This window comes from Galendromus occidentalis, unplaced genomic scaffold (genome assembly GCF_000255335.2).
Source record: "Galendromus occidentalis unplaced genomic scaffold, Mocc_1.1 scf7180000077183, whole genome shotgun sequence".
Taxonomy (NCBI): domain Eukaryota; kingdom Metazoa; phylum Arthropoda; class Arachnida; order Mesostigmata; family Phytoseiidae; genus Galendromus; species Galendromus occidentalis.
Window position 1 is genome coordinate 264,442 of NW_003805171.1, and position 21,369 is coordinate 285,810.

The window sequence follows — 21,369 nt, forward strand, 5'->3', positions numbered from 1 at the left end:
CGCATTGTTTTCTGTGCGAGCCGAGATTCAATATCGCCTTCACGGTTCCCCCGGAACTCCCGGTATGAATAAAGGGGCAGCGGGGTCAGAATTCCAAGTAGGAGGACGAAGTACGCTTGAGCCCCGACTAGGATGCTCTCAAGATACATCCTCGCGCAGAATGAAACGGAGATTCTGTCTCAATCTCCGAAACGTTCACCGGAATAGAATTCGGCAGGAATGTCGGCGGAAATCCCGGCGATTGACGGGCTGCTGTGGAAACTCAGGTCGTTTAGCATGTAAATGAGTCTTCATTCATGCAAATGGAGTGCGACCTTCAAGTGGCGTCCCCCAGTGATCTTCCACGGGAGAAGGTGGCGAGGCTGACACGACACGTCCGAGAGACGAATTTCGCGGACCAAGAGAACTTTCTCGTCATCGAACTCATCTTGCTCGAGGCATCGGAATCATTGACTTAGTTCGATCCCCGAGTATGGCGCCCTTTCTAGAGATATTCCGGGACTGGAAATTAGCTGAAGCACTGAGCGGGACGATTTTGAGTGACCCGCTCGAGGTTATGTCGGGGGAATTGCGTCAGGAGATTTCCAGGGAGTCGGGCTGTTCAATACCGCTCGTATAGGATGGGTACCGAGTGAACGGTTCACATGCATGAAGAGGTCAAGTGAGCTAAGTTCCCGTAGCCAGAGTCTGGATTTCCCCGATCAGTCACGGACAGCGGAAGCGGAGTCCGATATCGAGATGACAGCGAGCGAAATCGGTTGGAACGAACGGCGAGTGTGCCGGCGGGAGAACATGAGGTTTGCTATCGCACTCCTTCACACGAGCGACGACGCCGTGTCGCAACGATTCAATCGCGCTCGATGAGTCGACTTTGAACACGTTATCTTTGTTCAGTTTTTCAGATCTCGTGGTTCGAAATTGAGCACTCCATTGGCGCAACGGGCGGAGTAGTCTGCAATTCCCCTCTGCGGATACCCAGCATCGCGATGAACGTTGAGCCGCCCAAGCCACGGATAAGTATCTTCGTCACGCCACGCTGGACGAGTTGTTCCCGCCAGCGAAAGAGCAGGACGGCCTTCGGGGAAAAACCGATACAATGTATGAACATTGTACTCGAATGACGCCTTGGAGAAGCGGACACCCTTCAAACGCCGCTGCTGAACATATCCCTATGCGAGGCTCGCGCTCTTCTGATGTTTAATTTCGAGCCACCCTCCAGAAGGTCATCCATGAGAGGGGTCTTCTGATGATTTGAATATGCAGTTCCCGGATAGGGGTTCATGGTCATTTACGGGCCGCGAAGAAGTCCTCCGCGGGCCACGGAGACTCTGAGGTCTAGCGTTCGGTATCTTGAGAAATTCGGTCGGATGCAAGGTGCTGAATCCAATGCTCGCTTGGAAGATATTTTCTGCGTTGTCATCGAGCGGACTCCCTCAAGCACTTATGACTGTCCTGGCGGACGGCGAATCTCCGCTCGAGCGGCTAGATAGCCAATGGCGTGTAGACAGTGGAGAAAGTCCCGCAATGGACATACATGACCATTTTCAACGAGATGAAAAAATTGCAGGTGCCCTGCGTTTTCAGTTCTGACTGGAGAAGGAGACTCGTAGGACTGCGACAGGGGCTTTTATTTATTCATGTATCTAGAGAATATTTGGTTAGTGATAACTGAAATATGTGTGATTCATTAAAATTTCGGGTTTGTTGATTTTCCTAACGAACGTTAAATCGACGCCGCCGACGATTTGTCTGGCGTGGGCGTCCTTATGTCTACCTCTCTGGGGACATCCGTCTGTTGCGAGCCTTTCACTAGTTGAAATAGTGCATCACACAGTGTATCCGTGAGAATGATACAAACAAACCGCAATAGGAGAGAGGGCGAAAAATACGCCACTAACCGATGCAGATTACCACCACAAGTATCAGTATCACCGATACGGCTCCTGCCGCCAAACGCGGCTTTGTGCGCGCAGACCGGCACCTTTCGGTGACCGTTTCCAGACCAAGCGCTCGTCTTCGTAATTCGATCGAGTCTCGCTTCGGAGTCGTCACAAATTGAACGCCTTTTGCCCTCTAAATCAGGACATGTTTTTTAGGGCTCATAGTGGGGAGAAGATATTCTAACCATTCAAAAGGTCTACAGATAGCTCACGCTCGTCTTCGCGGTCTTTATTGCGAGCATCGGTCGTGTCGCGTTTCCCATTTCTCGTTTTTCTGTTTCCCTTTTCGTTCCTCTCAACAGACATTGGTTTGGTAAAATAAAGAGTCTCATTGGCATGGGCACCCCCTTTTGTTCCGATTGCAGACGGTGAGTTTGTTTGGTCAGCTTTTCCGGACTGGCAGAGGGCTCAGAGACTGGCCTCCCCATTTGCTCCCTGCGGGCAACACATTCCGCGCGGTTGCGGGGCCTGGGAGGTGAGCGTTCTTGAGTTGCCTGCTCACGATACGGACGACGAGCCTCAGCATCCATGTCTGGCGAGATGAGTCCGGGGTTTGAGTCCGGGGTCTCCCTGACGATTGCGAAGTCAACATGACCAATGGATTCCAATGGATTCCAATGGATTGACCAATGGCGGTGGCGGTCTGTGATTGTCTTCTGGATGGGACTCCCTGATTGGTGGGCGGGTCTTAGTCGTTTCGATATCCGTAACACTACTTCCGTTGCATTTGTTTACTTTTGGCAGAGACCCTATATCTGTGCGACCTAGGACGCAGTCCTACGTCAAAACGCAATTTACGGGGAGCATCACTGCATCGAATGGAACTGGGAGATTCTTCCCACGACACGGTGAGCGGCGTAGCGAGAATCTGAACGGGAGCGACTCGCAGAACGCGGAGCGGGAAGTTGGGCGGACGGAACTGTTCGGATGAGTAAGAATAGAAAAGAGAGGGGCGGGGGTTGAATGAGTGAGCTAGATGTCCTTTTGCTCGTCCCTAGAGAATTGAATGCTTTCGTTCGCTCTGTCCGCATTCCTGAGCCCGACTCCGTCCCACTATCCCCCACCCGTCTAGGCTCATTCCCGCTCTCAATACGTCTCCCGGAAGTGCTCAAATATAGCTTGATCTCCTGGAGACCACCGTTCTACGCGTAGTTCTTCGGTGCGAGTCGACTGCACAAATTCAGAATCTCCTTCAAGGGACAAGCGCTCGAGATCTGACCCGATAGCTCCGGATTCGGAGGCGATTAGCTCTCAGGGTGAATGTAAAGCATGGTGTGTCATGCTCCGTCGAAATATCTACGGGGATCTGATCTCGGCGTTCGTGCTCGCTCGACGATTCCCGGGACGGAAGATTCCGTATCACAGTTCTGAACAACGATCAAAATATTCCCGTGAGCAATGTACGCCCGAGCTTTTTTTTCTAATTCGCTCTTTGTCGTATGAGCCTTGATTGACCAAATCAAGCTGATTCCTCGAGCGCATCGACGCAGCTTCACAGAGTTCACCAGACTGATGCTGAGCTATCTCTAGGCTGAATTCATTAGTTCAAGGAAACTCTGGAAATAAGTCCAGGTGGCAAAAACAGATCAGCAATCGCTCCCAGCGGGTAGCAACACCAGAGGTTCCGAAAGCTGCGTGTCGGCTGGGATGCTCAGCTAAGCTCCTACGACGAGTAATCGACTTGGCTCCAGTCGTATCTTATAAAGTATATAAATTATTAAAGCAATAATTCGAGTCGGAACGCTCTCAGACACGAAGATTGTTCCGGAATAGGGTGTGTGGTCTCGATCCGGGTGATAACTTGAGAGATATCAACTTGTGGGGGTTTGTCAGACGAGGGGACGTGGCCTCCCCTCATTCTTTCTTATTAATTTGTAATTCTCGTTTATCGGATTCTGGATCAGGATCAATGACGTGGCGTGTACAAGTTCCGGGAACCCTGCGAGGCGTTGAATCTAGGCTCATCGGTCTATCGACGGTGAACTTTTAAATCATCGGAGACGTTCGTCGTTTCGACCGCACCGCTGAATATGAATTGTTCTCCTCATTATTATTCGGGGATCAACTTTCGGCGGTGATCATCCGGCCACGGTGAGCTTTTCGGACCAACCTCACTCCCCACTCAATCAGCGTGGCTCGAGAGAATACGATGGGAGGTTTCTCCGGGCCTGTCGGACCGGGAAAAATACCGGACCACGAGAGCATGGATGAGAAGAAAACATGCAGAAATATGCGCATTGGTTCCATCATGTGCCTCGAGCCTCGTTCGGATCGTCCCTTCTCGGAGAATCGGCGTTGTTTCTCTTCTTGCTGGGGAATTCCCGCATAATCGTCAATGTAGCTCATTTGGCTTTCAAGCCCCTTGGGGGACGGGAGGCACAATGGCGGCCGGCGTCGCTGTTAGGGCTCGCACCTCTTCTCGATCCCTACGGAAATCAAACATCTTAGAAGGCAAGCGGGAAGACGACCCACGGCCCACGCTCGAACTCCCTCACTCATCCACTCGGCTTCTTCAAGCAACTGTGAGCTTTCTCCTCGCACTCATAAACAAAGTTCACTTATTGAAGACCGAGCCCCCAAGATCTGGGAGGCACCGCAGCGTTATGGACTTTTTCACAAAGAGTGACTTACTTCCTGCCGAGGGCTCTTTCGTGAAGGTTCTCTCTATCTCGCGTGTGCGAGTTGAAGAAACGAAGGAAGAAAGCAAGCAAGCCAGCCAGCCAACCAGCTAGCGAAAGAGGCTATGCATCGAGCTCGCCCTATCGAGCCGACAGGAGGTTACGGCCGGAAGAGTCACACCTGACTGATTTAGATATCGTCGGCAGTGCGACCGTCCGTAGCCAACGTCGAAAAGCCTTCACTCAATCACTCAGTTTCTCAGCCAGTTCTTGGCCACTAGTCGAGCGGAAAGCGAGCTATTAGCCAATTCATTATCGGCCGACCACCACCCGGAGCAATGGGGACCCAGAAAGCAAAGACGGTCTGGCTGAGTCGTTGAGTGAGAATTCTCTTGCCCCGTGAATGTGTAATCTCGCTGTAGCCAGAGGCCACAGCCGCCTGACGAGGGATTCGTCGAATTCCCAGCAGAAGAGGCGCACAGTGACTCTGCCCGGGGAGTGTGAAATGCCAGTCGTGAAGCTGTTCCGATGTTGATGAGAGATACCTGAGAGGGAGATGGCCCTTAAAACCATGGCTCCGGTGAAATTCGATCATTCTTTCCGGCACCTGGTGCGAAGATGGCTGATTCGGAGAGCGGATCATTATCCCATGAACTTTAGGAAATCGATATTGCTTCTGGTGGAAAGAAGATCGCGTCGGTGTTTCCACGATACGCGGTGATTCCAATCAACGCGGAGGTCACGGCCCTGATGAAAAAAACTTGACGTTTGACTCTCACTTTTGTCCTCGGGTTTTCCACATCGGATCCGCTTCCTCCGAATATTCCTAGAGATGGATGGTTCCCAAAGCCTTGGTCGGGGATAGGAGTCCCTTACTCACCGGTTCTCGTTTCCCGCGACATGGTGCTGACGCTCCGCTGCAACAAGCTGCCTTTCGTGGAAGCTCTCATTATTTCACGGCCTTTTTCGGCATTTCGGGCCACTCCGAATATTCCACGGCACCTCGATGAATCTGCATTCCTAACCATGAATAATCGAATCGCCGACTGCTCCCAACGGTAGCGGTGGATCCCGCCGATCCCTTCGCCACGGAGTTTTTTTCGCACCCACGAATTCCAACAGGAGCGCTTAAAACCGATATCTCAGTTGGAGCGGATTAAGATTCTTTCTGAACAAAGGAAGGAAGAAGGAATCTGAAATTCGAACGTCCCGCAGAGCGCACGGCGCAAGATCGGTACCGTGACGCCCCTGAAAGGAATAGCTACGCTACAACCGGCCGGATCGAGGCCTGCTCGGACTCCCAGTTCCCGCATCTGTGCCGGACTTAGTCGTCGCATCCGGATGGTTCTAGAGACCTGGAATCCTTGTCATTGACTTTCTTCTCGGGCGTTCCGGTCTCGCGAGTTCTGTTCGGTCCATCATCCGTTTCTTGCCGACGTCTCGTGCGCGAAATTGAGAATCCGATTTGAATGTCTCCCAGGGCGAGCCCGAAACTTATACAGCAGATCAAGTTTCCTTATGTACGTCCGACCGAATCAATTCGATTGTACGGAATTCGGTCTTAGGAGAGCTCGAACGCATCGGAGTTATCCGTCGATCCTTGGAGTCATGCCGAGCACGTGTTCGGAGCCGACGGGCTCCTGTCCTATTGCAGCTCCCAACTCCGAACTCCTCAGAGGTACGAGCAGGATCGAGCGAGCCAACGTGCACTCTCAAAATGGTACGAGCGAACCGAGGTTTGCAGAGCACCATCGACTAAACTTGTTTCCTGTTTCGACTTGAGCTAAAAGCGGCTCTCTCCGTCGTAGTGGAGTAGCCTGTACATCCAGACGGCCGACGCTCGAGAGCGCTAGAGTAACGACACAAGTCTAATTCAATGAAAGTTCGGCCACGAATTTCAAGAGTGAGCGCTACGAACGTCTGTCTCTGGTGAGCATCGGGCAGTTCCGAAGACCACGGAAGTTCTCGAAGCCGTGAACAATCCGCGGCGTAAAACAAGGGCTTTACAGTCAAGTGCTCTCAGCACTCTCATGTCACGTCGTCGCTGTCGTCGGCAGCAACGGCTCTCCCGTAGAATATTTGACACCGCTTTCCACTCATGACCAAGAGATAGTCATCAGCGTTTCACCACAACGTCTCCGGAGCCTTGTTCCGCTCAGAAATTTCGCCGCTGATGACTCGTTTGCATATAAATTGTGGCTCTGAATTCTGAGCGTATGCTTCGAAAGTATGGCATTTTCAGGGGTCTGAGCACCATCATGAGTCCCCTACGCTTAATTAGTCCCGCTCATAATTCAATCCCGGCGCGGCCCCGGGAAAAAATTCTGCGATGGACGGACGGACGGATTGAACGCAGATCATAGAGCGGAGACGGTAGAACACGCTCCTCAAAGTGCCGACTTCGAAGATTGCGGATGGAGCCTGATATGAGTTTTTGAATACTATGGAAAAATTTGAGCTCAGTAAGGGCCAATCTCGCGAGTAAACTCAATCTCCTTAATCGCCGGGGCTTGCGAGAGAGGCCGGCAGCGCCATGACATTGACAAGGAACGTCGACCACTCCCCTAGCAGTACGGGACTGAAAATTCCCCGACGGTCGATGGAAGTTGGAAGCTTCCCCCTTCTGCGCTGCTTCACCTGCCGCGGTTCACTCGGGAAAATTACTCCTTGCCCATTTTTCATCTGCCGCAGCAACGCACAACGACGTTTCATCCACCTCTCCCCAACGGGCAAGTCGGCGAGCGACAGGCAAGCAGGCGGGCATGCAGGCAAAAAGCGGGCCTCCGCTCCATCTGACGGTTTTCTCGTAGCATCCTTCCGCGCACCCATTCTTCCTCTTCGCGCGCAACCTCATCATTTATCTGATCGCGCACTTCGAACACCTTTGATTACAGTCTGGAGGTTCATAGAATATTCCCCGTCGCTGAAACCCCAATCGAAACGATAATGTCGAGGGTCAATTGCATCAGCAAATGGGAAAACTTGTGCGGCAATGATACTCGGCCCTGCTCTGCGATACCCGCCAAGGCTCGCCGAGTTGGTGCCTCGGGGCGCCTCTTCAAGAAAGCCTGTCCCCCGATCGGAATATCCTCATCCTAGTGCAAATTCTCATCCCCTGCGTCCAGGTCAATTTAAAACCCAGCGCTGGCGCTTCCGGTTACAGAGGAGACTCGCGGCAGCTCGAGTTCAGACGACACCCATCGCTAAAACAGACTACGATGCCAACGTTCGGGGACGGCAAGATTCGGGATTCCTGGATCTCGACCGAGCTTCGGTTCTGCTTCGGAGACTTCTGTGGATTATGTTAGAGATTGGTGAGCTCGTGTCCCGGCCATCGGCTCCGTGTCTACCATTCTCGAGTGTTCGTTCAGCGGAAAATCCACAGGCTCTTGCTTCTGTCGATAATCAGATGCAAAACAGGTCCTGGTCCGGGAACCGCTCAACCGTAACCGACTCTCCCAATGTAAAAACATAGACAATACAAAGCCTATAGATTGTGCAAAGCCGAATCGACCTCCGGATGCGCCTCCAGAAGCGACCCACTGTATGTTAAGAACCTCCATCGAGAAACAACGCGGTGATTCTCCGATTCCGACGACTCGGATCTAGAAGAGCGGACTGAGGACAGATGCTGCATAATTTCGGCATGGTCATTTTTCATCCTGTATATCTCATAACCAGAAGCGAACTCATTGTGGGGGCTGTTTCCAGTCGTTTCCATCAGCCTCCTCATCTCTCGGGGTGAGTGACTGCCGACATCCCAGAGCATACATGTCCATCGCTCCGTGCTGTTTACGGGATTGAATCCAATAGAGCTTACGTAGATAGAGCGTCTCGACTTGACTCGCGATGGTGAGCCACTGGATGGAGTGAAATTCCCCCGGTTCGATCCCGCGCAGATGAATCGGGAATGAGCTAGTTACGCATCTGAATGATCCACATCGTGAGCTGGCATCGACCGGATAGCTCGATTCTCTCCGTGGGTGTCTCGCACAGATTAAATGGAATAGGAAGGTCTTAGCACTATCATCCCCTCCCTCGCTTCGGATATATTTCTTCCTGCCACATCGAACGGGACCTCCTTCCGAGGAATGGAATATAAGGCCAGACATGTCTCCGATGAGCAGTTTTGATTTGGATGACCGGCTTTCTCCATTGAAGAAGCTTACTCTCTCCCCGACAAGATTAACAGTTTTCCGCGATGGAGCCGGCCTTTCCCTCACGAAGACGGAGCCGATCGAGGAAGCACTCTCTGTCACTCGATTGTCAATCACCCCATAGCTCGATTGATGAAAGGTCCGTGCCCGGGCTAACGGAGCGAGCATTGTCTGGCCGCACAGGCTACCTATCGGCAGCATTCGCTCGAATCGCTCATTCAATATTTTTCCAAGGAGTTCTTTTACCACGGCAGGACACGCAGCCTTCCCCCGAGCTATATTTTACCCCTACGCTCCGGAACGACGCGCTTCTGGGGCATTCATGCATCGAGCTTACGCCAGGTCGTAGACGTGAGTTGAATAAGCCTCGGTGGGGTACATCAGCGATGTTGCTTTAAGTCAGCGGCGAGCACTATTCGAAAACTTTAAGAGGGCTCTCGCGTCCGAATCGTCGTCGCACACACAGTAGAACTTGTGCTGCTGAGGAGAGGCTGACGTCAGAGAGCTCGCTCTTTGCCCAGGCTCTTGCTCGTCGGACGGGAGCACAAGCTTCGCGACGAGACGACATCTCTGAACAAAACGTCATTGGAGGACATGCTCGCCTCCGGCGGCGAGATGCCGCTGCAACAACAACATAAGGAAGTGATGTATGAGAACGATTCGTTCCGGGAAATGGAGCAGTTTCCCGAAACAACGGGAGGGAACGATCCTTAGGGCCCTGCGAGGGATGGTCACGGGAGACGAATCGTCACTGGGAAACAAGGCCGTCGACTAATTTGACTACACCGTACAGCTGAGCGGTCAGAGGGATTTTCACATCGTGAAAGACACGTGGCCAACACCACGAACTTAGCTTGTCCGAAAAGGATCGCGCTCTTGGCTCAATATATTTCAAGAAAAACTCCGGTAGAGGCACATCGACTGTCCCGAAGTCGATTCTGATGTGAATCTAATTCTGGGTACGGCAATTCTCCACATCTTCCTTGGACCTGCGGCAGCCACCAAAACACGGGGATTAGTTCATGATCACGGGCTCGAATCTTCTCGTTCATGAACGTATTCTCGAAACCATCCGGGACAAGCAGAGTCAGAGACTCTTCCGACTGTTTACAGTGACTGGTTTCGCCGAACCCACCTGAATTCAGAATCGAGATATTCGGTGGAGCTTCCACGGGAACGATCGCCGGAAACAAGCGGAAGAAGATCGGAACCACGGACGTATTGGAGAGCTTCGTCGAGCGGCTAGCTCAGCACTGCATCGACGAAACTCCGGACAGGAAACTTGAGCGGTCGAGATGAGCTCGGATCGAATTTCCCTGGGTTTCATTGGCTGAGCTCCGTGATGACGGGGTTCTATTGATAGAAAAACCAGGAGGAGCAATTCTCTCATCTGAAGAAAAAATTCCGCGTGAGCGCCTGACAGCTGTTTAGCCGCGATCTCCAGAGGCTGGGGAGCGGCCGCGATTCCTTTCCAAAAAAATGCATTCGGAAACTGAATGTATTCTTGGCGGCAAATCATCGTAGCTCAACAACCTCAAAGATGAGCTCATTGGGAATAAGCTCTTGACAGCGGTGAGCGCTGGAGTTATGGATCCATAACGAATTCCGAGTTCACAAGCTGCATCCCTGCCTCACCCGAGACTTGAGTTCGTCCGCAGCGACGGCAGTACACACCGGTGTCTGCAGAAATACGTGAATATAGCGATCCCAGGATGCTCCCAAGGAATCCTGCATTCTGCTGGAGGAGGTCGCGAGAATCACACGCGCTTAGAAAACTCGCACCGAAACCGACCGATGCAATATGAGAGCGCAAAAAGCTGAATAGTGAAAAACAGGTTGCACCCGGTGGAGTCCTTCCGCATCTTTCGATGTTCATCCCGAGTTCGATTATTTCAGACGGAGACGGGAGAAGGGGGATTGGAAACAACGGCAAAGGGACGAACAGACGTAGCTCTTCGATTCCAGGAGGGGTCTTCCGGGAAGGTCTTCATCATACGGAACGAAGAACATGCAATGATGATATTGAATGAGAGATAATTATCCCAAATCCCGTATATAAAGAACCATCTCTAACAAAAAATATTTTCCGGTCTAAGGAAGCGAGAGTACAACGAACTCCCCGTATGACGAACCTCGCTTACGGCGGAATTTCCGTATGGATAACTTTTCGGACAAGGAACCTCGCGTGTGAAAAACTTGACGCGTAGCTAACCCCGAGGCACCTCGCATCTTAGAAACTCCGTGTGATTCATCTGCGCCCAGGGTTAATCTGTAGCTCTTCCACCACCTGTAGAAATCTCTGAAGGAGCACCGCCTTTTGCGCAAGTATGGTGCTTCAGAGGAATCGCGTTCAACTCTGGCTCCGGCTGGTAATGGAGGAGAAGGCTGTGGAATCTGTGGAACCGATGTATCGAGCTGGACGTCCCCAAGGATGAAGGAATCCGAAGCAACGGAGTCAGCGAGCTCCGGGTCTAGAATCAGGTGTATACCCGGAATTCCGCGACTTCTTGAGCTTTTTCACGAGGAATCCCGAGACGGAAACGATACGGGCAGCCTCTCTTCGAACCGTCCCACGAATAAACCGGACCACCAATAGAATTGGATTTCAGAGCTCTCGCTGAAGATACTCAATCAAAATTAATCAATTCATTCTCTGTCACAGGGATCGGAAACTTCTCAGGATCAGGACATAAACTGCGAGACACGTGATCGAAGACTGAATCCGAACGAACTCCGTCCGAATGGATATCTCTTTATCGTCAATACACCCTACTCAGCTGTCGATCTCACGATGCTCTCCTCACTGACAATGTGGAATACTTGAATCATCGCGGTCACGGTGCATCACTCGCTGCCGAGCGATACTGACTAGAAACGCTCATACGAGGGGTTCCTCGTACGGAATTTTATTCTTGGGAGGGCTTCGTGAGGTACATGAAAACTTCTCTAGTACGGGGGGGGGTTCGCTTAACGCGAGGTTCCTTGTGCAAAACGTTCGTTTCAAGGAAAATTCGGTATGCGGGAATTTCGCTATACGGGGAGTTAGTTATACGCCAAGCTCCTCATACGCGTGATATTCTTGAGGTTAAGTACTGTAAATCGCGCGTGATCGAAGCTTCTCTCGAACCTTGCATAATTGATGTATTCGGCTCGTTTCTAATGGGGAACGGAGGAAATGCAAGGACGATTTGTGACTACACGCAATAATGACAACAATTGATGATAACGATGGCGACGGATGCTTTGAACGGAGACCGCCAGCGGAGTCTCCGAGGCCAGAGAAAGATCTGCTACCACGGCTGAAGTTTTACTCCACATCCGGAGCATGGTTGACCACTACTTTCGAGGTCAAATGTGGGTATTTTGAGAATTATCGATCGAGAGGCAAAACACGGCGAGGAACAGGGGTACTCGCATACTGCAGGAGCCTCCTGCGCTCACAGCGTTCCGTTTGCTGCGAACTCCGCGAGAAGGAAGTGTGGAAGACGGCACAAAGACGAGGAGGACGAAAAGGAACGAAGAGGTTCTATAGAAGGAACGAAAACGGTTTCGGACACCTCAAGCTCGCTTGAGGGGCCGCTGTGCCACTGTCGTTCCACAAGGGCTTAAGGTGATTGTGGTGGGTTTTCGGAATATGGAAAGGCAGATTATAATTTATGATGTCGGAATTTGCTTTCGAGCAGCCCTCTCTGAGAGACGGACGGTTCCTCGGCAGAGACATTTGTCTTTCCAACGATAATTCCCGGGGGTCCTCTCATACGGGGCGACTCATCCTTGACAGGGGCTCTCATTCCTAATAGTACAAATATACATCAATTTGTTGAGCGTGATGTGTGATATATCTGCATATCGAGTGGAGGAGAGGGACCAGAGTTCGGCGCGTGATATCCCCTGATTCTCCGGGATCGGTCTCCCAGCGTCTCGTGGTTCGTAGTGGATCCGGGGCGTCGCGGGAAGGGGTGCTGAGGACGGTGCCGGTCGAGCATTTGCCACCGAGTGATACCGCTCAGCTGCGATTTCGTTACCATAGCAAGCAGAGCTCTGGGGAATTAGGCCTAGGGAGAGGATAAAACGACGTTTTCTCGGATGTCCTCACGGATGGTGAGCGCTCTCACTGTACCGAGGTGAGCACAATATTCCAACTAAATGGTCTTCCAATTGTATTATATGGGCTCGGTTCCTGTCATCAAGCCTCCCGACAAGGATAGGGGTAAATAACTTATTATAATCGCATCCATCGGCCATCAAAGCGAAGCGACAGGCGCTCAATTGAGATCCGGAGCTTGAGTGTCGGGGAAAGCATGGATCGATCCGCCAGGAACGGGATCTCTCCGAGACTTGGTGGATTGAGTCCATGATCTTCGGGTACGACAACTCGATCTGCGCTGCCGCGACGTGTGGAGTCGCGAGAGAGGCTCTGGCCGGATCTGCGCACGTCTAGCATCGAATGGGGACGAAATACAAAGCCCTACGAACATTTCCCCCTCGCAGATGCGTGCATTATACATTAGGGTCTTGCGAGTCATTAGTCGCACTAACAAGTTTCTCGCGCTCTCTGCTCCCCATCAATGCTCCCTGTTCTTTTCGCCACTGAACTTAGAATTCGGAAGGCGTCGAGAAGAGGGAGCTGAAGAGGTTAGATTCTCCAATGCAACTGCGAAAATTTTGCTAAATAGGCGAGGAAACAGCCTCCTCAAAACCTGGCGGGAAATGGTGACTCATTATCTGAGCAGAAGTCAATTTCCGGGGCCGGTCCGGAAAATCGTGGTGTGCGATCTGTAGTCCTTCTCTGGACTGCCTTAACCAGCAGCTCGTCGCTCTTCAAGAGAATCATCTCCGAATCAAAATGCGTAAGATGATGTCCGGGGGCCCAGACTGAATTTCTCCCCGGAATCGGAAGAGCTCTCGACGGCCGTAGCAGGAGGTTCGTCGAAACCTGACGGTGATAAAAGCCCACTTGAAAGCGGAAGGTCGTCGGCGCATATCTTCCCAGGGGACTTGGAGCCGAATGGCTACCCGGATGCCAGACAGAGCAAAGTCGGGCATAAGATTGAGGCTCATCCCTCATCTCTTACCGTCTCTCTCATGTTATACGACTTTTCCAAAAATGAGCCCCGGCACGTTGCCCACGCCACCTTGGCGACTGCACGGTTCTATCCTATAATCAGCCCCCGATCGGAGGAGCGGAAATACGCATGAACGCCGAGGCGTTGGTGCGCACCTTATTGTTCACCCTAAGAAAAACGAAGTCCGCACGAAGCTCGGTCAGCGCATGAAACGCGAAACCTCTCGAGGGCTTGGAAACTCAGCGTGCGGAAGTTCTGTCGGAATCTTGAGGGGGAATGTTGCGCGGTTTTCTTGCCATTCTTCTAACATAAGTGAACGCATGATGATGGGAAAAATGCTCTTGACGGTCTTCAGGCCTCCTCTAGGAGAATCGGAAATATGCGTTATGCACAAAACGTGCGGGAACCTCTGTTATTCGACGGGCCGCGGTCCTTGTCCGGGGAAGGAGCGGCTTCGGCCGCTGAGCCTGGGATAGCACGGGATTCCGAGCACGCGTTGTAGAAATGTTGATACTCGTGCATCTTAAGAGACTGTAGAACCTTCAGGCGATTCCACTTATTCGACTCCGGAAGATTGCCCGGTCTCCGTCCCTCCCACCGATGGAGAACTCATGAGTCATGAGCTCCTAAGCTATTTTCGAACACGGGGAGAGCTGGTGGAGCTTGAGCTGTGATTCGCGGCTTTTCTAATAATGCGATTCCGAACGATATCGAGCCACACTAGCGATTGGTAAATGTTGCCGCATCCGTACGCTGAGCCAAACGGACAGACGAAAGATAAGCCCGGCTTCCATTTGCCGTGTCTCCGTAGATAACGGACTTATAGCACTGACCAGGACCGTCCGCGTTCTCTCCCGGGTGTATCAATCGACTGTGTCCAGATCAGATCTTTTCTATAAAAGACTCGAAAGGAGAGACACGCATCGCCCAAGACACAGTGGGAAAACTCCCCAATAGCGAGTTCCTTTCTGATTGTCTCGCTCATCCTCGCTCACCCTCAATTTCTTTTTCCTGTGTCGTTCCGGCGCGGCGGTACAATGCACCGGTAGGTCCATATTCTCTCCCTCTCTGATGTTATCATTTCTAACCTACCGTCCCTCTCTCCGCTCTCTCCTTTTTTCTCCCCAGGAGGGGGCGCGTTTGTCCCCGCATTTTCGCGACTGTTGCACCGAATTGTGTCTCATCGAACTTGTTGTATCTCTATGACGTCGCCTCGGGCTTTTCTATCACGGATTCCTACGCAACGCTCAGTCAGTGGCGCGCCAGGAGCCAGGAGGAAGGGTAGCCGAGGGGGTCGTTGGAAGCAATCGAGTAGAGTACTCCGAACCCTTCGTTTTGTCCGGGAAAACTTGGAGGTTTTTATTGGAATATCCGACTTTTCTTTTCTACGCTACTCATAAACCCTTAGCACCTACTTTCCCACAACAACGGGGCTCCTCCTCTCCATCAACAACAAACACTCAAGTTCCACTCGACTTTTTTTCGATCGATCGATCGAGTCTGTAGTCTCTCCTAGGACTATGGACGAGGCATAAAAAGAAAACGAAACCATCGCAACGCGGAACCTGATCCACACGAGCCAGGTCTCGCAGTGACCTTGACTGATTGTGAGTACTTTTTTCTCCCCTCCGACATAGCGACTTGAAGGACTCAACGGTTCGGAGCGTCGACTCAACTCGATAGAAGCTCACGCGTGCTCGTCGCGCAGCTAGTGTTGACTCGAAATAATTTACATGGGGGAATCGGCGCGAACCGGTTTGAATCGGTACGACACCGACGATCCGTACGTTTCATGTTTTGAACATTCGTGTGTGCCGTATCATATATTACAGCCGTCATTCTCTCGGTTCGATCTAGTTTTCTGCAGTGACGGTGGTGCTGGCTGCAGGTCGTTTCAAGTTGGGTCGAGGTCTTCCACCGGCGAAGAGCGCTCCCCGTTGTCTCTGCCGAGCCCGAGCCGGAGCCGCCGTAGTCGCTTCCGGTGTGCCTTCCGCTGGAGTCTCATCCAACTGAAAGCGGAGAATATTCTCTATAGAGATCGAGTTCTCCACGGAGGGATTCCCCCTCAAAAAAAATCATTATAAGACTCCATCGCATTGCCCTCGATTTATTCGATGATTCATTCAAACCTTTGGCTCGACTTTTACAGCAGTCTCATCGGGCTGCGCTGCTTCCGCGGGTTTGTTTTCCTCTTCGAGCGGTGCTTCGCTTGCCGTAGGCTCTTCTTTTTTGACTGAAAGCGATAAAATTATACAATAGCAGGACGAGTCTGCGCAGATCTGTCCGAATGCGTTCATACTGAGAATGGCAGGGTACGCACTCGTGACCGGAATGGCCACCTATCTACTTTATTGTTGATCAGGACTCACTTGGCCGTCTGCCGGGTCTCGGTCGTGGACCCCGGATTCCTTGGCCTTTGCCGAACAAACCGCCGGCAGTTCCTCGAGTGGGCAGAGGTTTCCTGGGAGCAACTGTGGTCGGGGCGCTATCATCTCCCTCAGTCGGTGCCGCTGTCGTTCTCTTGGGACCTCGGGGTCTCGGTCCACCTCCAAATCTCTTCCTTCCTGGCTTGTCGCCTTCGGGCGCTGTAATGACAGCATCCTTCTGCTCGTCCTTGCCGTCCTCGCCCTCCTTAGGGGCCTCAGTGCTGGGTCTGGGTTTTCTATTAAGTCGGGACGGTCTCGTGGGTCGCGGCTTCCGTGAGGCCAAGGGTCTCCTGGATGGAGCCGACGTAGTTGTCGAGGTGGTCGACGTTCTCCGAGTTCTACCGCTCTCTCCCGATGGTCTCTGAGGCTTGCGGCGGTTTCCGAAGCCTTTTCGTCGCTCATCTGACGCAGCAGTACTTGACGTCGGAGTCTCGGTGGTGGTTGTGGTGGTGGACGAGGTCGTCGGTGAAGTTGTCGTCGAAGTCGTCGACGTTGAGGTCGAGGTCGTCGGGCTAGTTGGCGACGAATGAGACTGAGAGTGCGTTTCTGGAATGAGACGAGCCCCTGTCAGGGCAGCAATGTGATCGGGACCCGGCGCGCCGGACGAGACAGAGGTGCTGACAGAAGTGGAAGCTTGGGAGCGCGTGGGCGTCGCGGTCGAAATAGAAATCGCTTCTTTCGGGATTGCCGCAGCTGCCGCCGCTCCTGCCGCGGAAGGAGGAGCGGTGGTCGAGCTCGGGGTTCGCGGCTGGAATTTCGATTTGCTGTCTGAGTCGAAAGAATCCAGGGAATCCACGGGCTGTTCTTTGGCGGTTTCATTTTTTTTGTCGTCATCGTAGTAGTAGTAGTAGTAGACGACGTATTCCTCCTTCTTGCCATCCTTGTCTTTGGTGACGGTTTTTTGAACGACCTGGACGGGTTTCTGTCCACCCGTTTGCTGGGCTTTACCCTGATGATTACGGAGAGAGAAAAAGGTTAATTCAACTAGTCTGTGCCGCAGCTCGCTGTCTGGCCTGGTCGAACAAACCGTCGGTTCGGAAAGCGGGACACTCGCGGGCCGAGCCACGCAGGTCGGAAAAAATGCCTCAGGCGAAAACTTCACACAAAGTCTGTCCTGGGGCGACTAATACGGAAATAATTACCTGTCTATCGCTATTCTCGACTGATGACGAAACGCTCATCTGACTCTTCTGGACCTCAGCCGCCCTGGGAGCCGCAGTCGACGACGTCACGGGCAACGTGGGTGGCTGTCGAAAACAGGTTGTTGAGTTCCGAGAGAAACATTTCCCTCCACAATCCAGCCACGTTCTCAGTGAGCTCTCGAGGGAATGGCATGATTTTTTCGAGTTAGATCCCTCGGTCCTTGGAGCTCGGATCGCTTCTCGTCAGGAGAGAGAGCAGCGCAATAGTTCGACCGTATGGAAATGATTCTCTCGAAGCTTTTTGGAGACCCTCAAGAAGTTATTTTTTTTCGGATAAAAATATAATTCGTAATGAAGAATCTCATGACCGCGAGACCTTGAGTTCTCTGGCCGAGTTTTCTGTCGTGGAACTCCCTCCCACTGTGTCGAGAATGGTGTGTCTCACCTACCGCACGGCTTCGGAACAGTGACTGCACTCAAGGCAGGTTCATGTACTATGTATGTATATCGAGAGGCTCTACACCAACATGCTTCCTAAGCTGCGACCGCGTGCTTAAGCTAGCCTTGCCTACCTCCGTAGTTGTAGTGGTTGTGGTGGTTGTAGTGGTGCTCGTTGTTGTACTTGTGGTCGGAGCCTCATAGGGCTGTTGGTATGAGAAATCGTCATTTTCTTCCTCTTGAGAAGAAGATACGGATGAGGGGACTGGATGTTGAGGCAGATGCCTCTGTTGCTGTACCGGAGGCGCCGGTTGGTGGTAGTCCTGGTAGTATTGACTAGGGTACGTGTCCTGGTACTGGAACTGGGAGGGACCCCGGACCTAGAGCCAGTGTTTTCCTGATTACTTATACCATTCACGTAAGTTCACTTCTTGCGCACACCTCTCACTAATCAGGCTCTGAATCTCGAATGCTGCCCGTTCAGTATTATTGCTGCGCGTTGGACATGTACGACCCTCCCACTGCGGACCTGAGTAATTCCCCGATTTTTGAGTACAACGCTTTGTTCATGCATTCCCCTCCTCCCGACTTCGTCTTCCCTCTCTCCTCCCTCCCAGAGGACATTTTTGTGCAAAATCGAATGTTTTCGCTCGAAACGGACTTTCTCATGACAAAAATCCATCCAACGTCGTAACGGCGACTCCTTCAACGCTACCTCGTTCGTTCTCGAAGGAGTCGAAGGAGTCGAAAGCTATTTTCCAAAGCTTGTAACTATGAGGAAACTCGATACGAAAAGAGGATTCAAAATCCGATTGGTTCCGAGAATCGATGAATTCGAAAACGTTTGAGGGCGTCGAGCTTACCTGTTGGTACGGTTGCTGTGGTTGGGGCGAGTAAACTTGCTGTACGGGTTGCTGGGGCGGTAGAGCTCTGACGAAAACATTATAGTCGTCCGGACTCTGCGCACTCACAACGGCGCATAACATCAACGCAATCAGTGGCCTGGAACAGGAACATCCCCGGTCAATCTCTAATATTCATTTCCCGGATAATTCTGAAACCGTGTTGATGAATAGATCTGGCAAACAAGTGCGCAGCATTATCAGTAAGCCGATTAACCAGCCAAATGAATCCCCGTCGCTCAGTCAGCGTTGAATTAGAGCCCGATCCTCGCTCTCTGGCACGCGGAATTCGGGAACTGTGACCTGATGACAAACTTCGATGCAGCTGCGAGTCCGAGAATCGCATGAGCGAAATGTTTTGTCTTCGCCCAGAACCCCTCGTCAGGCCATTTTCCAACGATATAATGCTGATGGGCACACCGAATGCATGCCGGATACGTAGTCTCCGCAGCTCAAATTGTAGAGAACATGCAAAGGTGGGTCGGTCTGCGACTCTCAACCGATCGGAACTCGCTCAATATTCTGTACCGGCATTCATCGCGAGAATGATGATACTACCGAGGCGATTGTTGGGCTGACTTGATAGTTCAAAATGCTCGCCAACATGATAAGAAGAAAACAATCATTCTGTCGGAAGAATCGCTTTCGGAATCGGCGAGTTCTCTTGATGGCCAAGCTCCTCGTGTATCTCTCTCCGACTGTGGTCTCAAGACGATTGATGTCTATTTCGCTTGGGGGGCGAGTAGACCTCTCCAACTCACTAGGAGACTCAAGCAGTCGATCCACTCGAAACCGAGGGAAGTGGACTCCATTGAATTCGTTTCGAGAAGAAAAATCATATCGGTCAATCCAAGAATGCTTATTTCATGGGATCGCTCGAATATACGCTGCCTCATCGCTGCCGGGTTAGGGCCATCGGATAAGCGGAGACAATCGATCGGACTTTCACTCTTCTGGTGACACGGCTTCACTGAACTCCGGTTCACGGCATGCGGGTAACGATGAGCTCCTCGCGGCGATGTTGTTGGCGGAATCCGGCGCTGGATTCCGAATGCACGAGGGAGAGAACCGAGATGCCGACGAAACCGGAGCTCACCCCCGCAGAAGTTCGAGCTCTCCGCCAAGAAAAAACCATTCCCCGCTCATTCCGAGACAGAATCATTTCTGCTCCGGATTTTCCGGAACGAGTGGCCCTCGGCATTCATCGCCGATGAATGCCAAGGGCCACTCGTCGGAAATACATACAGGGAGATATTTGGGGGACGGAGAGCACTGGCAAGAAGCGATTGCTTCCACAAATCCGGATTGGCATTGATCACGCGACCCGAGATCCGTCGGAAAGACCCAGCCTTCGTCTATGAGATGTCTACCGGCGAGTCCGATGATACCCCCCGGAGCCGCTTGGAACATCACTCTATCGTCTCAGAAAGGATGAGCAAAGAAGAAAGTCCCGCAGACGCCCCCCAATATCCGCCAGGAAGCGTGAATAAAATTGAAAAAAAAAATAGGGAGATTCCGCGCCGAGAACCCGATACGAGAAGCCTTCTCCTGAGGCTAGAGGGCAGGAATCTCGCATCGATTGACGAAATAGCAATGTCATGTGGTATCCTCTGACTTCCTCAAGGCTTGAGTTCCCTACGAGGAGCATTTCAAATCCTGCTTTCGAGCAAGGGGAATACCTGCCCGTGCATGGCTTACCTAGATGGCTCCCTCGAATCCGAGTCTTCCATGATAGATTCGGGAGCAAACCGGGGAGAGGATTTAAGCGAAATCTTTGCCGTATCTCGACCATTCCCACCGACTTCGCATTCTGGGGAGCCGCAGGTGATAATCCGCCTCGTGTTGACGATCACGTTCTGAGTGACAATCGATATCATCTCAGCCAGGTCGGGGGCGAGGGATTTTCAAAAAAGCTCTCGGAATGAGCCCGATGGCATTGTAGTCAACAATTTCTGTGCCACCACTCTTCTGAAGCACGATGACAATATCTGCTGCACTTAGCGAGCTGAGAGGGGTAATACGAAGGCTCGTGCGAATAAATAGCTGGCGGGTTGAATGAGGGAGATTTCCATCGTCCATGGATACCTGACGACAATCTGCTCCGGGCGACACCTTGACCGGCGAGTGAAGCGTTTTTGAATCCGCTATCACCCGGGAAAGACGGACGCCTAGAGGGCCGGAATCACAGTGTGTAGACTTTTCGGCGACAGCCGCGCCAGCTGCTGGTCCGAGGAAGGTCGATTGCGAGCGTTACGTCGCTCGTCTGACCGACAGCCGTGGACGATAGATACAGGACTAATCCCTAAAACTACAGATCTTGGACGGCCGCGAGATTCAATCGAGAATCCAAGAGGAGAATGATTGTGTGATTAAGGAGAAGTTCCCCGACTGATAGGTTTGAGCCATCAGCCAAAATTCTCGTAATAGATTTCAGACGACACTCAATATGAACGGCCGTTATCTCGAGTTTTTTTCTGCCCGCTTGAATGAGAATGACGATAGGAAGGATAATTAAGTATGTCAAGTTCGTTCGCCGGGAGGTCGAGCCGCTTGCGCGTGAATTGCATGTGGATGACTGCCATTTTCGTCATTCAGGAATTCTGCCTGACTCGATAAGAACCCGATATTCCGGTGGTGTGAATATTCAGATAAACTTCTGTTTCGTCTGTTCCCTAATGGC

General features: G+C 52.0%; 1 protein-coding gene across 1 annotated transcript; it reads right to left on the reverse strand.

The window, feature by feature from the left end:
• Positions 1-15,634: 15,634 nt before the first annotated feature.
• LOC108863992 (flocculation protein FLO11-like) lies at positions 15,635-18,773 on the reverse strand. The gene is made up of 6 exons (XM_029110959.1): positions 18,651-18,773; positions 17,922-18,167; positions 17,350-17,454; positions 16,151-17,156; positions 15,911-16,014; positions 15,635-15,790 (listed from the first exon to the last, which is right to left on the reverse strand). Exons 1-6 carry the CDS (start codon positions 18,771-18,773, stop codon positions 15,635-15,637), a joined length of 1,740 nt encoding a protein of 579 aa, XP_028966792.1.
• Between the last annotated feature and the right edge of the window lie 2,596 nt (positions 18,774-21,369).